A 24,143-nucleotide genomic window follows, 5' to 3' on the forward strand; every position below is an offset into this window, starting at 1 on the left:
CTACTTACTGCTATTTCTGTGATGAAGACAGTGAGATGGGGTGGCTTTTTTCTTAAGAAGCACACAACAGCAAATCGTATAAGTATTCTTGAGTCAGCATCTGACGACAGCCTCCACCTGGGACCCTGTGCTTGACTTGATTACTTCAGGCATGTAGAAGAATTAGATATAAGCCAGTTAGTCCTAGAATTCATGCTGAAAATCTTCCAGCCTTTCTCAAAGCAAATAATACAGAAGGCTCTATGGATAGTATAGTGTATGGTGCACTCAGCGGGTTGTAGAGCCCAAATAGATGTCATGAGTTTCATCCTCCTGCAAAAATCTAAGAACAAGAAGTGGTGGTGTCAGTTTGTGAAATTAACAAAAATACCCTTGTGTCAGGGCGCCTGGGTGGCTCACTGGGTTAAGCCTCTGCCTTCAGCTCAGGTCATGATCTCAGGGACCTAGATCGGGGCCCCGCATCAGGCTCTCTGCTCAGCAGGGAGTCTGCTTCCCCTTCTCTCTCTGCCTGCCTCTCTGTCTGCTTGTGATCTCTCTCTCTCTCTCTCTCTCTGTCAAATAAATAAATAAAATCTTAAAAAGAAAAAAAAAATACCCTTGTGTCTCATAGCACTGAGAATCAACCCTCCTTCCACTGAGCTCACCAGTACAAAATATTTTCTGCAACTTTGATAAGCTGTTGTTTTCTGACTCAGCGTTGGCACGTTAAATAAAAGTTAACAATTATTTCTCACTACCAAAACATTATCTGATGGTATCAGAGCTTTATTTGGCCAAGACATCATCACCACACCAACCCTAACTATTCAAGAACATTGTTAAGTACCAAGCAAAAACTGAGACACACATGCATGAGCTGCTACCCACCGAAACATCTTAGCTGCTGTGAGCCTCTGTATGGTGTGCCCGCCTGGATGGCACGGGTATGTGAAATATATCGGTGGGAAGCCTTTCCTAAGACGTCAGTTCCATTAGTAAATGCCATCTCACACATGGTGCTGAATACTTTTACTTGATTTGAGTCCATAAACATTGAGCACACACTGTATGGAAAAGAACAGAAAGAATTAAAGTCAGGAAACTTGGCTTCCAGCCCCATCATCGGGATTTAGCAGAGGTGCGGTATTCAGCGAATCATTTACTATCTCTATAAAACTGAGAAAATAGCATTACCCAAACACAAAGTTGCTATGGGTAGTAAACGAGATAAGGATGTGTAGGGCCTAGGTCGGGCACTGAACAAATGTTAGTCACTGCTGTTGTTACGTATTTGACAACGAGCCTGGAAGAACAACAGAGAATCCTGTTACCCTGCCTGCCACAGCAGCACCCACAGGATCTGAGGCCACCCCTACGAGACAGTCTGCTATTTGCACACTCAAAACCTTTCTCGTCTACGAATTTACGATGAACTAATTCCTGCACAGGTTCTAGGCTACCCGCTCTCTGAAACTAGGTGTTTAGGAAGTAACCAAGAGAGAGAAGAGGAGAGGCGAGGAGAAGGGGGGAGGGGAGGGGGACAAGGGAAAGGGAGGGAAAGAGACAGTTGACAGACTCCTCATGTGAATCATCCTCTGAAGCACGGCCTTATAGGGAAACTATACTGTGCTTTGGAAGTCTACAAATAGTATGTTCTTAACTTGTTCTCATGAATGAATTAGTTGTAAAGTGGTAGTCATAATTGTATTCTCAAAATTAGACTAATAAATGTATATCGATGTGTTACTTGAAGAGAGGAAGGATGGGTTTATATCTACTGGTCTGGAATTAATTCTTTTATTGAAGGGAAAAAAAAAAGTTATAGTCTACCCAGTGTCCAAATTATAATCTGACCATAGCATCTGCCATCCCACACAAAAAGAACACAAAGGAAGAGGGAAGAAAAATCAAGAAATCTTGGGCCCAAATTTGCATGTGTTTTGCAGTATTATTCCTGAAGACAAGACTTCTCGATTACTAAACACACTAAGGGCTCCGAGTCCACCTTTGCTACACAAACACACATTTATACCAACATCTACAACCCACAGTCAGAAAATATATTTTCTCACCTGTGTGGCAGCAACTGAGTACATGCAATATGTTGACAAAAACTTATCTGAACCTTTCCCATCTGCCAGATCACCTTCAAGTAAATGGCCTGACGGAACGATAGCTCAAACTCCCAGCGTTCCTGAAGGGAGCCGTTCCCTCTCAGATCCTGACCCGTCTGGTCCAGGTATCACCTGACAATGCCTCTGCTGGTTTCCACCTCCGGTCACAAAGTGTGGCATTAAATGGCATCCTCTCACTCAAAGAAAGTAGTCGTCTCCCCATAACTGTACTGGAAGAGATAGTTGACATTTTTTTAATCTGTCTTTTCATGTTCCTAAGTAAAATCAAAACCTCACAGACTTTCCAAGAATATTGTAAAACCATAGTCTAATGTCAATGAGTAAGAATCAATAATCCATATGTAAAAACATGAGTAAATGCATAAATACATTTTTAAAATTTAATCTATTCAGCACAGGTTAACCTGTGCAAAAGGCATATCTCCTATAAGCTCTGGAAGTAGGTCCAAAATGGAATTGTGTCCAATATGGTAGATTTCCTCCAGCCCCTGAAGATCACACTGGCAGCCTCTCAAGTTTCTTTGAAAGAAGCTGCTGTTCCAGGAGCTCCCCTGATGAGCTGGTGTCTTTGGACTTCTGTGTGAGCCTACCTTTCTCTGACTTTGGATCCCAGTGAAACTCGTCATTACTAGGTTTGGCCCCTGAACGCTTCACAGGATTTCTGAAAGACAACTGGGTTTATTGTTTGGCACAAGTGTGGCAGAATAAGCCCCCTGCCTGCCCAAGGCTGCTACTCAGTTCAGGTACAAAGAACCAGCTGATAATTGTTAGCAGGGCGTTCCAGAGGCTAGGAAAAGAAAAGAAACATAATGTAGTTGTGCTGTTCCAGGAGACACACCGGTATTTCAAGGACAACTTGACCTAAAAGTCCAGAAAAATCAATGAACATCTATGCAGGCCTCATCGGAGGATGGTCTCATTGCATGCAACCGGTCATTGCTTAGGAAGTCAGTGGCTTGATTCAAGCCGATGGGTCCGTGTGAATTCGTAAAGAAGGCTCATATCGTTTTATTCTAAGTGCATCCTAGAAATGTCAGTTTCATCCCTGGTACTACCCGTCTGTCCCCTTCAGGGAGTCCAATTACCCCCTTTGCTGCCACAGAAAGGGACCTGCTCCCAGCAGGCGTGAGACAAAGGAAAGTCCTGCTCCCCAGCATGGACTGGGATGAAACTGCTACCCTGTTGCCGGATCCTTCTCAAGCCTGGCTGGCAATGGAAGGCCTCTATGCTTTCAACCGAGCAACATCCTGAGAGACTTTGAAATCGGAGTGGAGGAAGTTGTTGGGCTTGGCCGCCAGCCCTTCCAGACTCTGCGTGCCAGCCTGAACCCAGTGCAGAGAGAAGGAGGGAGGGAGGCAGCTCTCTGCGTTCCCGGGCTTCCTTTCTCTCCGACAAAGCACGCCTGTAAGAGGGAGGGCAACTCTAAATCCAGAATGAGAGGGAGCAGGCATTCTTCTCTACTCAGGAAGAAACACTGGGTACATCGTCATTTTGCTGTGTCTCATTCTTCCGACTTAAAAGCGGTGGTTTAAAAAAACAAAACAAAACAAAACAAAAAAACGCTCTCTGAGTGATGAGCCAAGGAGAATAACTCAGATGCATGGTAGCTCCCCCTTATCCGTGTTCTTTCTTTCCACTGTTTCTGTTACCTTGGGAAGCACGTGGTACGTGGTACGTGATAGTAGCCTAACACTATGTCATCACGCATACCTCATTCATGTCACGTCATCACGTAGGCATTTTATCATATCATCACAAGAAACATGAGGGCAGTATTGTATTTCAAGAAAGACCACAGTCACATAGCTTTTATTACAGTAGACTGCTATAGTTGTTCTTATTATAAGTTATTGTTGATCTCTTACTGTATCTATGTATTAAACTTATTATATGTGTGTTTAGGGAAAAAACAGTGTATGTAGGGTTCAACATCCGTTGGGATTTTGGAATGTATCCCTCATGGGTAAGGGGAGACTATTGCATTATTAGAATGTAAAGTTTACCATGAAATATACCATCATTGCTATGACCAAACCATGAAATACCTCCTTTAGTTTATTATGATTAAACTGCTGGAAAAGGATTAAGCTGTTTTTGCAGAAAAAGTATAGATTAAAATGTTTCCCACATATTTAGGATTAAGAACCTATAACAAAACTGAGCCAGGAATATTTTTTCTGCCATCTCAAGGAATTCCTTGGAGACCCCCACCCCTAATACTGCTAGTGATGTGTGATTAACTTGGCCACTAGGTTCACAAATTCTCTTTCCCCAACCTTGGATGAGCCTTCCCTGTTCTCTTGCTGATTTGTCCTAGACACTCTCTCACACGGTCACCACCCGAAGCTCTAAGTCTTTCATTCCCCACAGCTAACCCCCCACCCTCACCTTTACTGAGACTGAAGAGAACCAATTCAGGCCTTCCAAAGCTGCCCTTCACTCATATTGTGTCCACAGCTTTCTTCCATGATAGAAGACATGTCCTTCCACATTGCCAAAGCTAACCCTTCCGGTTGTACACTTGATCCTATTTTCTTTCCTCCATGGTTGCCTGTAATGAAGCTACCATTCTTCCTCCCCAGCTCAGACTCACTCTCTCTGTAGATATGCACAAAGACATCCTAGAAAGTCTTTCTTCAAGTCCAAGGTTTCTGGAAGTTCTGGCCTGATTTTTCTCACTCCATTTGTTACCAGCATTCTTGAAAGGATTCTTCATTTATTTACTAAATATTTATTGAGTTCATCCTACTTTGTGACAAGCATCATGCTAGATGTTAGAGAGATAATAAAGACATGGTTACTCTTCTGGTAAAGGAAATAGGGACCCCTCTCCGAAAAAATATACAAAAACCTACCACTTATAGTAAGTGCTATTAAGAAACAAGGGGTTGAAATAGAAAGTAGCTGAAGACCCTGTTATAGATAGGGTGTGTAGGGAAGACCACTCTGATGACGGAGTATTTTGGATAAGACTTGAAGAATGAGAAGGAGCTCTGGGAAAGGTGGGGAGAAGAGAGTTCTGGCTGAAGAAACAGGATATGCAAAGGTCCTGTGGTAGAAATAACCTGGCCTATTTGAAGAGTTGAAAGTACATTGTGGTCAAAGTATAGTGAGCAAGGGTGAAATCAGAGTGATCTTGGAGAGGTAGGTGGAGACCAGATCAGGTAGGCCATAGTTAGGGTCTTAGAGTTTATTCGGAATTCGATGAGTAGCTATTGAAGGCTTTTTAAAGAGGAGTAACAAAATAATTCCCCTCACAGATATAGGGAGAAGGAACTGGAGGGAATGAATCAAGAAAAAAGCAGAGAGAGCAATTGAGAAATTGCTGCAGCAGCCTGGCCTGTCACCATGGCAGGGAAGACAGTGAGCAGGGGATGATTTGGCAGTATCTTTGGGAGTTAGAACCCATGGGACTTGATAGACTCAGGGAGGGAGTGAGGGAAACAAGCACTGAGGCTTCTGACATGAGCATCTGGGTGGATGGTGGTGCCCTCGATTAGGCTGTGAGGGGATGCATTTGGGGGAATGACAGGTTTGGAAAGAATAAGTTTTCTGCTTTAAACATTTTTTTTTAAGAGTTTATTTATTTATTTGACAGAGATCACAAGTAGGCAGAGAGGCAGGCAGAGAGTGAGAGGGAAGCAGGCTCCCCGCTGAGCAGAGAACCAGATGCGGGGCTCGATTCCAGGACGCTGAGATCATGACCTGAGCTGAAGGCACAGGCTTTAACCCACTGAGCCACCCAGGCACCCCTGTTTTAAACGTGTTAATTTTAAATGACTATGTGCCATCCAGATAGAAATATCAACTGCACATAGGTGAATCTGGAGTGCAGAAGAATCTGGCCGGGTAAACCTGGCCTATAAATTTGGTGTGCACCATAAAAATGGTATTTACATTCATGAGAACACTAAAATCAGCTGGGAGAAGAGAAAAAAAGAGAGGATAGAAGAGGAAAGAAAGTTAAAAAAAAAAAAAAAAAGGAAAGAAAGTGAGAGAAGAACAGAATTTTTTTGAAAGAAAAAACTCAGAACCAAACCTTAAGAATCCAATAGTCAGAGGTTGACTTGTGTGGGAGATGCCACGTAAGAGGAGCCACCAAAGATATCAAGAGAAAACCCATGGAAGTGAGGAGAAGAAAAACCTGGGGAGGGCTCAGAAGCTGAGTTGGAAGTTTCTAAAAGGTCTGGCATCATAGAGCATTGTTTCCTATCATTTCTACCTCTCAAACGTAACCCTGCTGTCAAAGGTCCAGTAGGAGAATAAAACCAAAGCAACCACTTTCTTAGACATCAGTAGCTATCTGTCTCCATACCCAGTATCTTTTCTCAGTCCTCATTGTCTTGGTTTTCTATGAGACTGTGATACCAGGGATCCGCTTTATGAAACTCTGTCTTCTCCATTGAGTTTCCATTTATATAACCCATTTCTAGTTCCCTTACTTTTCCAAATATTTATTCTTCTCTGACTTTCCTTTCCCCTGCATCCCTTCGATGTCTGTTTCCTGAGATGCCCATGGACCTCTTCTTTGCAGCCTTTGCAGTCTCATTTATTCACACATCTTCAACAATCATCCTGTGCCTGATTCCAAAACTCAAATCTCCTGCTGAACCCAATCTCTCTCTTTCAAGACTTGCGCTCTCGATCTCAATTTCCTCCTCGACATTTCTAGATCAGAGTCCTGCTAACATTTCAAAAACACTTATTTGCAAAACCAAACTTTCTATCTTTGCTTCAAAGTCTTCCATTTCCCATTGTCATATTTCTATTTATGGCTTAACCATCTTCCCCTTGAAATGTCTAAGTCCTTGTTGACTTAGTCTTCCCTTTCATCCCAGAGAATTAACAAATGCATTTCTATTGAACTTGCTAACACATCTCTTTACTTTGCACTCCCATACCGTCCCAATTCACTTGTCACACTGTTGTACCAGGTCATGCAGAACCTTGTGGCCCTGGAGAGGAGACGGGACTTTGTTCTAAGATGCATGGGAAGATTCCAGGAACAGTCTGATCATGGCAGAGACATGATCCAAATATTAGTTTTCAGAGATACTCCCTGATCTAAGCTATAACATATCTAGTTAATCTCCCCTTCTACTCATCCTTTTCAGACCCACCATGCTCCAGCCCAACCGAGCAACTTACACCTTCTAGAACCTACCCTATTTATCCTCACTGCTGGGCAGCTGGTCACCTCTTTTCCCTCCCTAGATGGCCTTCTTTATCATTTCTGCCTTTCAAAATATTGCTTCTCCTTCAAAACCTATGTTTGCTAACATCTCCCCAGTAAAACCTCCTTGGCACCCCCCGAGCTGGTGATGATCAATCTGTTCTTTGAGTCCCCAAAGCAAATTATATATGCATCCATCATTATACTTGTCTTGCCCTATTTTGTGTTTTGATGATTTGTGTGTGACGTGTCTCCCCTCTTGCGCCGTAAATATCTTAGGACTGGAACTGTGTACCTCTCATTTTTGTTCCACTACAAATCATAACATGTACCTTGCACACGCCAGGCCTCCAGGAAATGCCTGCCAAGGTAATAAATAGACAGCCTCAATTAACATAAGTTATTGTTTTGTGTACTGATCCAGTCCTAAATCCATGGTGCTATCATTTCTGTATCACTGATGGTTATCCACTTATTTAAATAACCTTTCTTTGAATGCACTGAGAAAAGATGGAAAATTGTGTTATAAGGAAGGAACAAGTATGTAGGTTATTCCCTTCCTTAAACAAAGAGAAGCTCTGTTATGCGTCACGGAAAATTAAAGCCCAGTAATAAAATGCGCCAACAAGGCTTGTTGAATAATGATTTAGCGGAAACGTTGCTTTGCCTCCTGTTCATGGGCCCTAACTTTCCTCTCAAGTACTTAAGCTGCACGTTCTATTTATTTTGTTTTTAGATTACATTGACAACGATTGGTTATGGAGACAAAACTCCCCTGACTTGGCTGGGAAGATTGCTTTCTGCAGGCTTTGCGCTCCTTGGCATTTCTTTCTTTGCACTTCCTGCCGTGAGTATCTTGGCAAAAATAAAGCGACTTAAATTAAATCTTAGAGGTTTATTAGTGTGAGCTTTCACAAATTGGAACATATCTATATTGCTTACAAATATAATTGTATTGATAACATGTTGACTCTTCCACATACATCTAGTTGGAAAATTTATGAAATATGGTCTTCCCTTGGAGATGCTCAACCTGGGAGTTCTATACCTGCTGGGTCTTTATGGCCAAATAATAATTCAGATGGCATCACCTCTCGGTCAGCGTGCTACTAATGCATTTAAAATATGTGTAAAGATTTAAAGATATCTTCTTTTTAAACTGATCTCTCCATTTTGGCTTCTAATGTGTGCTGCTAAGGAGATGGGTGTAGCAAGTGGAGCGTTTACCTCTCCAGATCCATCTGAGTGAGAAGCCGACAACCTGAACTGGTTTCCATGTGTCAGATGACTTGTTCTTTCTGTCATCGTCATTGATTTTTCCTAATGAACAGCTCCTGCATCTTATCAGAATGAAGAGCACACTTATCTTCTCCCAAGCTTCGGATTATTTTCTCCTTAACAGATGAAGTTTGCTTTCTGATCATTATACCTTCCTGTTTCTTTACAGGCTGTTGGTAAAATATTACGATTTGCCTCTATCCCCAGACTTTCACTGTTGTTCAGTCCACCTCTCCCAGGGGAAGAGAGCCAACAAAAGGAGCATGACAGTAGTGGCCTCAGTCGTGCTTAAGGAACAATAGCCTCGGTCTTGCTCCAGACAGACGCTGAGTTGTGTCACAGCCTCTGCCAAGTGACCCCAGAGTACCCCTTCAAAGGAAGCCAAGGGACTAGGGATTTTCACACCCCAGCCTTGAGCTCACAGGGCTCCTCCTCTGTCCATAAATGAGCACAGAGGAAGCCCATGTTGTTTCCATGGCGGGAGCTCAGCTCTGGACTGACCAGCTGCTTCTGTCCCAGACTATACAAGACCATGGAGAAGACACTGAAAAGACTGTGCATACAGTCTTTCACGTGAGCATTAGATCTTAGCTTGAATGTAAAGCCACGTACTACTACAGCACAAACACTGCGAGTGTGACGGTGTTCATTTGCTAGGGCTGCTGTAAAGGTATCACAGACTGGGTGGCTTAAACAACAAAAATCTGTTATCTCACAGTTCTGGAGTCAAGAAGTCCAAAATCGAGGAGGTGATAGGGCTGGTTCCTTCTGAGGGCCATGAGAGAAGGAACTGTTCCAGACTTATTCCCTTGGCTCATGGATGGCAGTCTTCACCCTCGGTCTTCACATTGTCTTCCCTCTGTACCTGCCCATGTCCAGATTTCCTCTCCTAAGGACACCAGGGATACTATATTAGGGCCCATCCTAATGACCTCCTTGTAACTTGATTACTTCTGTAAAGACCTTATCTCCAAGTAAGGTCACATTCTAAAGTGCTGGGAATTAGGACTCCAACATATGAATTTTGGAGGGATACCGTTTAAACTTGGGTGTGTTTCCGCGTCTATGATAGAGGTAGAATTGTGGCACCCAGAGAAATTATGTGAAGACCAATGTGGTAATATTAAGTCAAATGCTTGCCACGAAGAAAACTTTCATGAAGCGTTTCTTCCATTTTCTGTAGGAATCTAGATATATTGTTTCCTATTGTGAAGTGAAAAATCAGGGAGAGTCAAAATAAAATACCTCACTTATCCAGAATCAACCTCTCTGGCAAGCTCAACAATCCAGTTCAGAGCGGAGAGTCATTCAATAATCAAATTCCCTACATGAAAATACTTTCAGGAGCAATAAAATACATTCTTGGGCTTTTTTTTTTTTTTTAACCAAAATACCTACTGATTTTGTTTTTATGCTTATCCTGAAAACACATATAAAACAACCTCTGTGATCCAGTGAAAAGCTACAGAGGGAGGCAACCTCTGGGCTATTAAAACCAACAGCAGTGTGCGTGCTGTCCTCATGGGAGAGCCTCTTAAGACCTAAATCATAACCTGTTCTTAATTTAGAGAAAATTCTGATAAGCTGAGCTACATAGTTTCACAATTCTCTGAAGATTTTAAATAGCAAAGGCAGAGAGGTAGACTGATCAAACAAATACTGTAACAGGAAGAGATGGTGGAAGACTAACAGCAAAGGAGGGGGGAATATCTGTAAGAGGCAAGCAGACACAAGTTTTCAAAGTGTGGAAGGACCTGGAGCCAGTTAGTGTTAGGGTCGACCCCCTCCCAGAAGCTGGCTACAACCAGCACAGTCAAATATCAGTCCCCATAATGAAACCGTGAGCTATCACAAGAAGGTTAAATTGTGTCATTCTATTAGGTTAAAGATCAGACACAAAGCAGGGGCTCTTGGGAATGTTTCCCGATAAAGTGATTACAGTGTTCATATATACAAATTAAATTAATATATGTGGGAAGTGTGGAAAACTTCCTTGCCCAGAACGGAACATTACCTCACAATGCCAAGAGAAACTGGCTTTACCACGGTGTTTTACTGCAACCTCACCATCAGGGGCTGAGTTCTTACTTATTGAATGAAAGACCAAATGGTCCATATATACCCTTAAAAAAAAGGAAAAACAAGGTGGCTGGAAATGCCATTTTTTCTTATGTACCTGCCCACACAACAGTGCTATGTGATCAAGATTTAGACGAGCACGTTTTGCTAGGAAAGTTAGAGGTGAGTCGTGAGCCATCCCTGCTTGGGGTTCCTCCCACCCAGGAAACGCAAGGACCAAGAAAGAGAAGAGCCTTTCCCCATCTTTCGTCAAAGCAGAAGGACTCTCCTGAACATCACTGAGGCACACAGGCCACCCTTCCCTAACTCCCCGGGGAGGTCGCTTTCCTTGAGCCCCAGAGCCTCCCAGAGCTATGGACAGGCAGAGGCACTGTACTCCTCACCATCGTCCTCACAGACAGACCTCTCTCCCCTTTCAGATGCTCCTTCCTTCCTGCTGCGGGTATCGTTCCGTCCAGTCTGTCTGCCTGCGCCAGATGCACAGTGGGCTCCTTAAATCTAGGAGGCAAAAAGGGAAAAATATTTAAAATATTTACCAAGACACATTTTCTCTCTACTTACTGTTTATGTAGCACTTCTCAACAGAGCACTAAAACATAAAACCTAAAAATGTAAGTCACAAGATCTTAGACAATGAATTAAAACCAAACTCGGTTTCTAAGAATTTTCATCATATTGATGTGGGTATTTGAAGGGACCGCACATGGATTATATACGTATATATCATAGATATCTCCCATGAGCTAAATATATAAAACATAATGGACTTTATTTTAGTAGGCTTCTAGTTAGGTTCACTGAGCTGTACACTTAAAGAGGTGGAGGAAAATTGGAATGGACCCATAATGAGACAATGAACAGGGCTGGTTTAATAACTTTTGTAATGTACAGTCTGGCGCAAGAGATATGTAGTAAACATTTGCCAACTACTAATATATGTTTCTAAGCAATGCCAGTATGATTTTTAGCACATTTTAGTTTGTTTGGCAAATGCTGATTTCGTGCTATGTAGGGCCTATCTTTATTTTCCAGAAGGGATCTAACTCTAAGCCTCATTTTCACATAAAAAGTGCCCCCAAAATGGTAGCTTTTGCTGTTAATTTAATGTCTACAAAATCTGAATTATGCTCCGTGAGTGGATTATAGACGCTGTGTACGTAATGTACCCACACTCAATACGTACAACAAGCATGTCGTATAAACGCTAATGTTTTATATTCTTTCACATGTTTATACTTCATGAGAAACAACATTGAAAGGGAAATAAATCTTTCCTAAGTGATTTCAAATAGCAGGACAAAATTTTGGAGTTATAAATGACTAGAGTTGGGAGGTCATTTTTATAACCTCTAGATGGATGGAAATGTTGTTTAAATAGACAAACCAGATCACACAGACCAGGTTTTTATGTTTGCACAGTTTGGTCGATGCCGCCTCAACCTATTGAAGATCTCAGATGGCCTGAGACAGTCACAGAAAAAGATGGATGGAAAACAGAACCTGTGATGTAATTTCTCATTTCACAGTACAGTCATTCATCCTAATTAATTAATAATGGAGTTGATTCTTGCTTATTAATATCAAACAGTATTATCAAAGAACTATATTTTAAACATAATTGCATTACTAATTATCTGGCTTTTGTCACAGATATACTCAGAATTGTGACATCTAAGATAAGAAGGAAGGTTAAAGGTGACCTAGAGTCCATTAATATCTCCCCCTAGTGGTCGTCCAGCCGAGATCTCACACCTCCTATCCATGAAAACCCCACCATCCGCCCCAGTAGCCTAGACCATCTTCGACCTACTTTAAAAACATAAAGAGAAGAAAAACAACCATTCCCTATCTACAACAAATACTGACTCAGTGCTTCTAAGACATCCATCTCTAGCCTAAGGGTTAGACTCCTTGAAGTTTAATAAAAAGGTAATAATTTATAGCAAGCAACTAAAACCACAGACTTGAAAGCAGGGGAGCTCCATGTCCCACGCCAATAAAGTGGAGACTTACAGACAAAGCCCAGAGACGGAATTTCACAAGCCCCAAAAGCCAACCCAAGGCTGAAACAAAGCATCTCGATTCCGTGGATGTTAGACCAAAGCAAACTGAAAAGACGGAGGCATTTCAAAGAGCCAGGATTTTGGCAGCTCCAAGTGATAAGCAGAAAGAAGCTAACTAGGCAAAAGTACTAATATAAACATAGGAGAGACAACTCGCCTCACTAACCCCAAAATCTCAATAGGTGAGCTAAAACCAAAAAGATAAGGAGTGCTACATGTGTGAGATCAAAACTCAGGGAAGCAAAACTCAGGAAGCAGGAACCCACGCTCTTGTCTTTACTATATAAACAGGCAAAATGGAAAACTTTCTGACTTCAAAACTGAGTGGCTAGCTGTCTCCCCCAACCCTTTCACTTTACTTTGGTAGGTGTAGAATTATAGCATTGTGGAGAATTAAGCTGGGCAGATTTTAAATATACCCCCACCATTTCAAGAGTGGGAAAATATAAAATTTCATAGTATCACCAAAGTGCTAGAAAAACTCTCATGTCCACAGTAGCAAGACATTAGTTGTCCCAGATTTTAAACCCACCTCTGTCCAGAACCAGAATTCCTACCCTCTAAATTCCATCATGCCCCCTAATTCCAAATGGATACAAGCATTTACTCTAACTTAAGCATAAAGAAGTGTCATGGAGAAGGCCACACAAAAAAACATTTTCAAAATTACAGTTTTTATTTATGACTGTGCTACCCCTTACCACACCATAAGAAATCATAAATGGCTAAAGAGAAAAAGTTGTTACCTTTCTTGCCAGTCTTGCCTCAAAACTTGCCATTGCCAATGGTGTTATAGCAGAGGTAAATAGTATTTGTTTTAATAAGTAATATGTTTACGAACAGGTTGCACAGTGTTTGTCTTTTCTCAGACTCATTTTAGGGTTTGTTTGGTTTTTTTTTTTTTTAATATTTGTCTTACTTAATAGTCCTTTTGAAAAAAAATTTAAGTACTATTTTTGTATTTTGTTCCAGGGCATTCTTGGCTCAGGTTTTGCATTAAAAGTACAAGAACAGCACCGCCAGAAACACTTCGAGAAAAGAAGGAACCCAGCTGCCAACCTCATTCAGGTAAATGTCAGTGTAATAGGTTGAGGGCAACATCTGTCTCTGTGAGTGCTTGCTGGGTCGTTTTCGGTCTTTGTGCTTCACTGCTTAGTAGAGCTACTGATTTGTTTTGTTCGTAAAAATGAGATTGGAACTTAATGTACGGTTTTAGATTTGGGTAGACATCCCCCCCTCCCCCAGCAAGAAAAATATATGTTTTCAGTAAATGGCCCATGCGTTGCTCAAATTTATTAACCATGCCAGTGGGGACCTGCGGAGGTTAGCAGTTGTGTCGGGCCTGAAATGACCTCATGTATCTTATCGGTGACTTGATGAAACATTATTGATCATTAAGGATGGAGCAGACCCCGCCATTGTTCCCTGCATTGCGATTACTTTCACCAGGCAGAAGTGGGCCGCTGTTCTGAAGAACAGCGTATTTGTTTAGGATGTCAAGGTTTACTGCCCGTGGGATCTCTTTTAATGCCACCTAGAGCAATAACTTGAAATAGTTCATTCCATTTTAAGAGCTGGTGGGATTATAGAATATGTCAGTGTTTGAGAATATGAACTAATAAGAGTATGATTTGAAGCTACCTCATAATATAAGGCTGTTTAATGTTTCATTTTCTTTTCAATAGCTCTGGGTTGGCTTCAGCATTAAAAACAAATGCTTCTCCTATTGCCGTCCATATCTTTTGAGAATAGAACCACCCTAAATCCAGGTTGCTTAAGAATCACAAGGTATATTCTTCTCTAAATCCATGCCATGAAGCTGGTGTTTAATTATGGAGACAATGATTCTACAAAATGAGATTCCTTCCCTTCCTGACAAGCAGTGGGAGACACAGAACTTCTAAACTGTTGGGGTTTGGTGTGGCGATCTGAGACGTTAGGAGATTTGTCTTCATGCGGTAGTGACAAGCACACTGTTTTAATTTAGACTGTAGGTTTAAGTGGGTGTGTTGGCGAGGGATGACCACCACACAGGCCTACCTTTAGCTTTTGTCTCTGGCTGTAATATGCAGGTCCTCCAACAGAAATGGAGTAGGGGAAAACGCAGGGGAGGGCGGTTCAGTTACAGGAAAGACATCATTTTGTATCTAATGATGAAATAAGTGTTAATTTTTTAAGTCAAACTACTCTACAACTATCGACAGACCATTGGGCATGCTTTCTAATGCAAACCATATCTATTTTTTTTTTTAAGAGCATTAAAAAGAGAAATGTTGTTCTCTTAGAGAAAGAGATTTGTAAGTAGTAGAAGTTTCAGATCTGAAGCCAAGTGATAATCACCATAATGGAAAGAGGTGTCACACACTTGAGTATGCACACAAGACACATGAGGCCCAGAGCTCCGAGCCTTTCATCCTCTGGTGCTTCTTAACCACTTATGAAGTGTTGCCACACTTCCAGTGAATTTTTCGTCTTACTATTTTTTATCTTTCAATTATCTTTCCTTCTCGTCTTTTAATTCTAGAAGTGTTTTCCAACTTGCGAGTGCTCAAGTTATTCTATGGGTTCCTTACATCCGTCCGGGCACCATGCCCTGTCTATATGAAACCATCATATATCTTACCTTGCTCTCAGGAGAATGGAGATATTGTTAGCACAAGTAAAGTTCACATGTATTTAAAATCCTTACTGAAGTATTTATTAGTTTTTCTATTGTATAATTTCTCAAACAACATACACTCAAAATATAACCACTTCTAGGCACAGATCCATGATACTTCTGGATATATCAAAAAACATCTTGGAGTATCAGCTGTTCTGTTAGAAAGTGAGCCCTTTGAGGCATTTCTCATGCATGTACCCCTTGTGATGATACAGAATGCTGCCAACAGCTACATATGGTTATTTGAACTTATAAATTCAATTCTTCAGTGGCAATAGCCACATCTCAAGAGGTCAGTAGTAATATGATAGATACGAGCTACCATATTGTACAAGAAAGATATACAGAATATTGGAGGAACTTCCCTGATCTAACTTATCAACTAGTAAATTGTGCAAAAACAATTTCCAGCTGAACTTGAAAACATATTGCTACTCTTGTAGCAAATCATTGGAGCTGAGGTGTTTATATGTCCACAGCTAAAGCCAGACAAGGCCTTCCTCTCAGGTAACCCATAAAAGGTGAGAGGCTGACTGAACAGTTTTGCTTAGAGATCTAGAATTTCATTTATGGAACTGAGTTATGTAACATATACTGTGACCAATAATTAAACTCGTATAAATAAGCTTTTGCATAGCAAAAGAAACCATCAACAAAATGAAAAAGCAACCTACTTAGAATGGGAGAAGATATTTACAAATGATATAGTCAATAAGGAGGTAATAGCCAAAATATGTAAGAACTTACACAACTCAACACCAAAAAAAAAAAAAAAGCAATCCTATTAAAAATTTAGCAGAAGACCTGAATAGTTTTCCAAAGAAGACATACAGATGAGCAACAAACACATGAAAAGACACTCAACATCACTCATCATTGGAATGCAAACCAAAACCACAATGAGAAATCCTTCCTTACACCTGTCAGAATGACTAAAATCAAAAAGACAAGAAATAACGCATGTTGGCGAGGATGTGGAGAAAAAGGAACCCTGTGCGCTGCTGGGAATGCAAACTGGTGAAACCACTGTGGAGAACAGTATGGAGGATCCTCAAAAAGTTAAAAATAGAGGGGCACCTGGGTTAAGCCTCTGCCTTCAGCTCAGGTCATGATCTCAGGGTCCTGGGATCAAGCCCCACATCAGGCTCTTTGCTCAGCAGGGATCCTGCTTCCTCTTCTCTCTCTGCCTGCCTCCTGCCTACTTGTGATCTCTCTCTCTCTGCAAGTAAATAAATAAAATCTTTTTTAAAAAAAAATAGCATATGATCCCGTAATTCCACTACTGGGTATTTACCCAAAGAAAACAAAAACACTAATCTGAAAAGATATGTGCACTCTTATGCTTATTGCAGCATTATTTACAATAGCCAATATATGAAAGCAACCCAAATTGTCCATCAACAGATGAATGGATAAAGAAGATGTGGTATACTTATATGATGGAGTATTACTCACCCATAAAAAAGAGTGGCTTCATGCCATTTGTGACAACAAGAATGGACCTAGAGTGTATTATGCTAGTGAAATAAGTCAGACAAAGACAATACCATATGATTTCACTTATATGTAGAAACTAAAAAATAAAACAAATGAACAAACAGACAAAACAGAAATGGACCCATAAATACAGAGAACAAACTGATTATTGCCAGAGGGAAGGGAGCTAAGAGATTGGGCAAAATGGGTGAAGGTCAGTGGGAGGTACATTCTTCCATTTATAGAATGAATAAGTCATGGGGATGAAAGATACAGTGTATGACATATAGTCAATGGTACTGTGATAGCGTTATATGGTGCACTTGTGGGGAACACAGTGTAATGTATAGAATTGTCAAATCACTCTGTTGCACACTTGAAACTAATGTAACAGTGTGTGTCAACTAAGCTTCAATAAAAAATAATAATTAAGTTCATGCAAATATAAGTAATATTTGGGAAATCATTAATTTTTCTTTTACTTAAAATTCTAGCTTCTGTATTATGCTGAGCAAAAATAGTATAAAATGAAAGGCTTAAAATGTTCAAGAATACCTTTACAATCTAATCATAGCTTCATTAATCAAAGAGTCTACCTATTTGAAAGGAAATTGTTCTCCCCCATCCAAATGCAATTGATTTTTTACTAGACATAGCAATACTAATATAATTATTAGATGTTTTCATTGTTCTTTCTTGTTGTAATCCTTCGCCAGAATTCAGAATTTTAAGCTTTGATTATACAGTGCAGCAAATCATTTTTAAGGATGCAGTAGATTGAAAAGCAATCCTCACTTGCTGATCCATTTATTTTCTCACCCAATAAACTTTCCTTGATTTGCTGAGCACACAAAGCTCAAGACCAAGAGTAATGTCATTTGTTTTAGGCCAAAGCCACTGTCTTTCTCAAAGGGCACTGAAGGAGACTAGACTTACCGCGGTGATCACTTCACATATATACAAATATCAAATCATTATGCTGTACGCCTGAAACCAATGTTATATGCCAATTATATTTCGATTAAAAATTAACATAAATTTTTTTTAAAAGGCAGTGAGAGGCCCAAATTGCTTTGTCATTTGGTTGGTGAGACAATTAAATTAACCAGCCTTTCTGGGTTTTAGAGAAAAGTTAAAAACCCCAGCAGCTTTCAGCACATCTAGCTATGTCAGTATCTTTGCATGATTTATTTAAATTAACTTTTCATTTCGAGTGCAGTGCTCTGGGAAAAGAAAGCAGCTTGAATACCTGCCCAAATGTCACAACTTTGATTAATAATGCCCCAGACTTGCAAAGTATTTTTCAGTTTGCTGGGTGTTTCTAATATGGGATGTCACTTGATCTCCTGGCCAAGCGTAAGAAGAGCTAGGACTCAGTCCCTGGGGTCTGAATCATAATGCATTACTCCTCTCAGATAGCAACAGTTGTGTCCTCATTTATGCGTCACTCCAGTCTTGGGGCTAGCATTGAAAGGTACTTCAAAAATGCCATGTTAGGGGGTTCGCTTTGAGAAAGATTGGACCAGCTCAGGGTGGAGCCAAGATGCTTGCTGGAAACAGAAACAGGGGAATTAAGTGAAAATTTGTGAAGTGGATGCTGACAGACAGGCTTATTTTCCTGAAGGGAAGAGATTAGAAGAGACTGCTGTGGGGATGTTATGTGGCCCAAAAGAAAAATATATATATATATATTGAGACTTTGGCTTCCACCAGAGTTTACCCTGAAGTAAGGCCAGCAGTCCATATACTCAAACCTTATTCAGAGCTTATATAATCTTTTTTAGTGCTTTATTCATATATGAGAACAGCCTGAAAGAAAGTTTCCTAGATATGCAAAACATGACAGCTGGGGGGAAAAAAAGGAAAGAAGAAAGAAAAGAAGAGAAAAAAAAACGAAAAGAAAGAAAAGAAAATGGAACAGAGCTAAAGCTGTGAAAACCTCCTGGAAATTAGAAGGAAAAGATAGAGATAGAAAATAAAATTTAAAAAATATATATATAGGAAATATGGAGGACACTACCAGGAGATCAGATATCCAACTAATACCTCAAAAAGAGCACAGGGAAATTAAGGGAGGATTTTAGCAAAGAAATTTTACATGATGATTCTCCAGAACAGAGTGGTCACAATAAAAGGGTTCACCAAGTGCCCAGCACTGCAAACAAAAGAGCACTTGCAAAAAAGGAACCCTTACATGTCTTCTGGGCAGGATGTATCCAAAGCCTCAAGAATTAAGATGGCATTAGCTTTCTCATTAGTAACCCTAAAATAAAAGACAATACAGCAATACTTTCAAAATTTGGGATGCCTGGATGGCTCAGTTGGTTAAGCATCTGCCTTCAGCTCAGGTCCTGATACAGCGACCTGGGATGGAATCTTGCGTCAGGTTCCTTGCTCAGTGGAGAGCCTGCTTCTCCCTCTGTCTGCTGCTTCCCCCGCTTATGCCCACTCTCTCTCACTCTCTTTCTTTGAAAAATAAATAAAATATTTTTTTTAATATTTTCAAATTTTTGGATAGGAAATTATTTCCAACCTAAAATTCTACACTCACCCAAACTATTCACTGAGTGTAAAAATAGCATAAAGACATTTTTAGACATGTAAGATCTCAGAACTTTACCTACCATTTACCTTTATTCAAGAAGTTCCTTGGGGTGTGTGTATGTGTGTGTGTGTGTGTGTGTGCCTCACATCTTCTTTGTCCATTCATCCATTAATAGGACACTTAGATTGTTTCCACATTTAGGGTGCTGTGGATAGTGTGGCAGTGAACACGGGAGTGCAGATAGCTCTTTGATATTCTGCTTTAATTTCCTTTGGATATAAACCCAGAAGTGGAATTGCTGGATCATAATGGTAGTTCTACTTTTTATTCTTTGAAGAACTGCCGTCTTATTTTCTGCAGTGGTATATGTATACAATGGAATGTTATTTCGACCATGTGAAGCATGGAAATTCTACAACTGGTGGCAACATAGACGGACTCTGAAGGCATTGTGTGAAGTGAAATAGCCAGACAGGAAAAGACAGATACTGTGTGGTCTCACTTATATATGGAATCTAAATTTTTTTTTTAAGTCCAGCTCCTAGAAACAGAGTAAAAAGTGGTTGCCAGGAGCTGGAGGGTTGGGGAAATAGAGTCAAAGGGTAAAAACTTTCAACTATAAGATGAATAAGGTCTGAGGATCTAATGTACAACATAGTGATGATAGTTGATAACACTGTATTATATCATTGAAATCTGCTAACAGAGTAGAAATTAACTGTTTTCACCAAAAAAAAAAAAAAAAAAAAAAAAGACAATGAAGATAAAGGCGTGTGGGGTAAAATATACATATATCAAATCACCATGATTTACACTTCGCTTGTCTTACAGTTTTATGTCAGTTATACCTAAATAAAGCTGAATTTTTTTTTTTTAAAAAAGGTAGCTACTTGGATAGAATTATTCTTCTAAAACAAGAAGCTAAACCAAGAAAGAGACATAGGATCCAAAAAAGAAGAGATCCTACCCCGGGAAGAGTCAAGGGAGTCTCCAGGATGATAGGAAGGGAAATCCCAGAACAAAAGCTCCAGCAGGCCTCAGGAGGCTGGAGAACTCCAGGAAAAAGATCTCCAAGGAAAGGAAAAAAATGAAACTGACAGATTTCATGATGTACTTGACAAGTGGAGTTTTAGAGTTCTGTTAGTTGGGAAATGTATTCACAAGAGGTACACAAGAGGTATAAAAGTAAACCGAGAAATTGAACTAGGGCAGTAATTGCTCTAAGACAAAACGAAACTCTATATATAGGAAAGTAAAAGAAGTCCTGGTACACCCCATTGCTGAACGAGGAACAGTAGTTACACAGTGCAAATGCTAAAGAGCAGCTTAACTAAAAATTGTTGTTTAGCTAAGAGGAGAAGAAGAGGATGTGTGAGTGAGCTGCCATCATTTTTCATGGCGAGAAGCTAATTGGTAATGCCTAAAATTGAAATACCAAGAAATACAAGTTTGAAGACAATTCTTAAAAATAAGAATCTTTAAAAATAGAAGCAATAGCTCTAAGAGCTAAAGTGGGTTTAACTCTAAGGAACAAATAGTAATGAGAAGCAAGGTGGGGAAAAGGATTGCTGGTTTTCACCCTAAATCTTTTTGTTCTCTGACTTCTTAAAGTCTATACCTTGAAAATAATCAGTTCCATGTTAATTATACTTTTGGAGGTGACCTGAAACTAAAATTTCCAGAAAGGGTCAAATGTGCCACAGCTGTAATACTCCAGACAATACAAAGTAAATACTCCCTTTACAAACTTAATTATACTGATATTTTACTTACAATTATAGACCAAAGTTTGAATTTGCTGGGCAGCCTAAAGTACTAGGGTCACCTGATAAGTGATAAATTTGGCTCTCATTTAGTTTCTTGTTGGCCTTTCCTTTGGAGTACATATGCTATGTCAATTAAATCCTTCTGGGGCATTTTTCTTCTCTTGCCAGCCACCGTGTGATTTTGGCCTTAAATATAGGAATATCAGCTACTTGATCATATGGCTGTGGCCTTGAGGTTCAAGTACTGGAAGCAATTATTTGAGAGCGCAAGCTAAGGATGGGACAAAGTTATTAAGATTGTAAGACTAATGAAGTTGTGCTTTCCACTTCCATCTTTACTGTTAACTAGTATCAGCTGCACTGCAGATGCCACTTGCTCCTTCTGTATCTCCATTTATAAGACATTTTTAGGAGAAGAGTAATGAAGGGAATAAGAGCTTAGCTCCTGAGATCAACTTGATAGAAAAAGAGCAAAACATCAGGTCTCATTTTTAAGAAAATCTTCGACTTTCTAAAAGAGGCCTCTTTCATCCCTAGTTCTTTGTAACATGGGCAGGTAATGTCTTGATCCCATTTTTTGTTGTATTGTTTGGAATTTTTTTTTTCACTGGTATCTAATAATGCACAGACCTGCTGGGTTCTTCTAAGTTCTGCAAGGTCTTGCTTTCAACGCATCTAGGTTCACATCTGTATGATGCCTACTGTGAAAATTGTTTAATTGAAACAGCCATGTAGGCCATCAGAGCACTGGAGTTTCCCTGGGCCTCACGACATAAGTAACTGCGATAATAAACCAATGTGTTTTCATCGATGACTCTAGGTTACTCTGGAAATTGTGTTTAAACATTATTTGCAAAAACGAACATTTCAAGATGATATGATAATTGCTTTACTCTCTTTAAGATGCCAAGATGCTTAGCATAAGTTTTCACAGATTTGCAGACTAAATCAACAATGAGCCATGTAAGCAAAGCTCCAGGCAAGGAACCCTGCTTCAGTTATTTAAGCCTTTCTTAATAGTATTTTTTTTAATACCCTCAGGTCTTTTCCTACTTTTTTTAAAGATTTTTATTTTTTTATTTACTTGAGAGAGAGAGAGTGAGAAGGTGAGAGAGGAGAAGGTCAGAGAGAGAAGCAGACTCCCCATGGAGCTGGGAGTCCGATGCGGGACTCGATCCCGGGACTCCAGGATCATGACCTGAGCCGAAGGCAGTCGTCCAACCAACTGAGCCACCCAGGCGTCCCATTTTCCTACTTTTTTTATATCACTTCCTGAACATTTTACTGAAGTATAATGTGCATAGAGAATAGAACACATATCTAAAGAAAACTGAGCACTCCTGTGTAACCAGCACCCAGATAAAGAAATAGAACATGACCAGTACCTCCTATGTATCCTTTCTCAATCACTGTCTCCCGAGGGACACCACTGTGCTGCCTTCCAACAGCATAGATGAGATGGAATCACACAGGCTGTCCTCTTCTGTGTCTTGTCTCCTTCACTCAACATGATTCATATAAAGTTCATCCATCATTGAGCATGGTTCTAGTGATGGTTGAGCGTGCTTCTAGTGACGGTTTGGCATGGTTCTAGTGGTGGTTGGGCATGGTTCTAGTGGTGGTTGGGCATGGTTCTAGTTTACTCTTACCATAGACTGTTCCACTATTGTGTATGTACCACATTAACTATTTATTCTTCTATGGGTAGGTGTTTGAGCATTTCCAGCTTTGGTTTATTAAAAGCAGTGCAGTTTTGCACATTATAGTATGTATCTTTTGAAAACCATATATAAGCACATCTATTGAGTATGTATGTAGGAATGTGGACCTGGATCATAAGGTAAAACATTCAGTTTTAATCGATAGTGCCAAACAGTTTCCCAGAATTGTTGGGTCAACTTTTAACTCCTTTTGTTCAGGGCTTATTTATTTAATGATATTCTCAAGAAGAGGCATATTATTAGATCACTGTTTTTTTCATTGGAAGTTTCAAAATCATGATGATTATTCAGTAGGGATATGACCCATTTAAATGAATCTGTCACAGAAAGTAGAATGCTTTGATTTATGAATTATAACAAAAAAAAATTTCTCTTGGGATTTTGGAGTAAACACTTGGTCATTAGAAATTTTTGCAGACTTATTACAAAGGAAAAAAATCCGCTAACATCTATATAGAAAGTAAGTTCGGGCAATCTCTCAAATGGACAGTTCAGAGGGAAACTTCCAGCAACAGTCATTATGTAGTAAGCAAAGGACAACAGAGGGATTCTAAGACCAAGAGCCAGGCAATCTGAGATAATGTCTCAAATCTACCAACCTTGTGTAAACCTCTTAATTTATCTGAGCCTTTCTTTTTCTCTGCTACAAAATAAGAGTCTGAATCCACATTCTGAATGTAAGGATTACATGAAGATACATTGTATTATATATGTCAATGGTAATTATATAAAACAGAGAGAGCTTTTTAAAAAAAAAAATTTATTTATTTATTTGACAGGAAAAGAGAGAGAGAGCACAAGCATGCAGAGGGAGAGGGAGAAGCAGGCTCCCTGCTTAGTAAGGAGCCTGACATGGGGCTTGATCCCAGGACCCTGGGATCATGACCTAAGCTGAAGGCAGTAGCTTAACCAACTGAGCCACCCAGGAGCCCCAGGAGAGAGAGCTTATGTTTTACATCAAAAACTTGGAACATACGGGACACCTGGGTGGCTCAGTCAGTTAAGTGTCTGCTCAGGTGATGATCCCAAGGTTCTGGGATCTAGTTCCACATCAGGCTCCTTGCTTGGTGGGGAGCCTGCTTCTCCCTCTGCCTGATGTTCCCCCTGCTTGTTCTCTCTCTCTGACAAATAAATAAATAAAATCTTTTTTTTTAATTACAAAATTACATAACATATTCTTAGACCATGACATTAAATTTTTAACTGTCCAATTATATTCCTAGAGAATATATTTTCCCGGTCTTGGTTTAGCCCTGCTTTTTGATC

At 40.1% G+C, this 24,143-nt stretch overlaps 1 protein-coding gene across 4 annotated transcripts in view; it reads left to right on the forward strand.

Moving 5' to 3' along the window:
* Positions 1-24,143, forward strand: part of KCNQ5 (potassium voltage-gated channel subfamily Q member 5) — a 539,086-nt gene that overhangs the window by 441,421 nt on the left and 73,522 nt on the right. For all 4 annotated transcript variants that reach the window (XM_032340463.1, XM_032340464.1, XM_032340465.1 and 1 more), the window contains exons 6-7: positions 8,024-8,134; positions 13,680-13,775. In XM_032340463.1, the coding sequence (XP_032196354.1) occupies positions 8,024-8,134; positions 13,680-13,775 (207 nt within the window). The remainder of the gene's footprint in view (positions 1-8,023; positions 8,135-13,679; positions 13,776-24,143) is intronic.

The sequence above is a fragment of the Mustela erminea genome, chromosome 4, assembly GCF_009829155.1.
Source record: "Mustela erminea isolate mMusErm1 chromosome 4, mMusErm1.Pri, whole genome shotgun sequence".
NCBI lineage: Eukaryota > Metazoa > Chordata > Mammalia > Carnivora > Mustelidae > Mustela > Mustela erminea.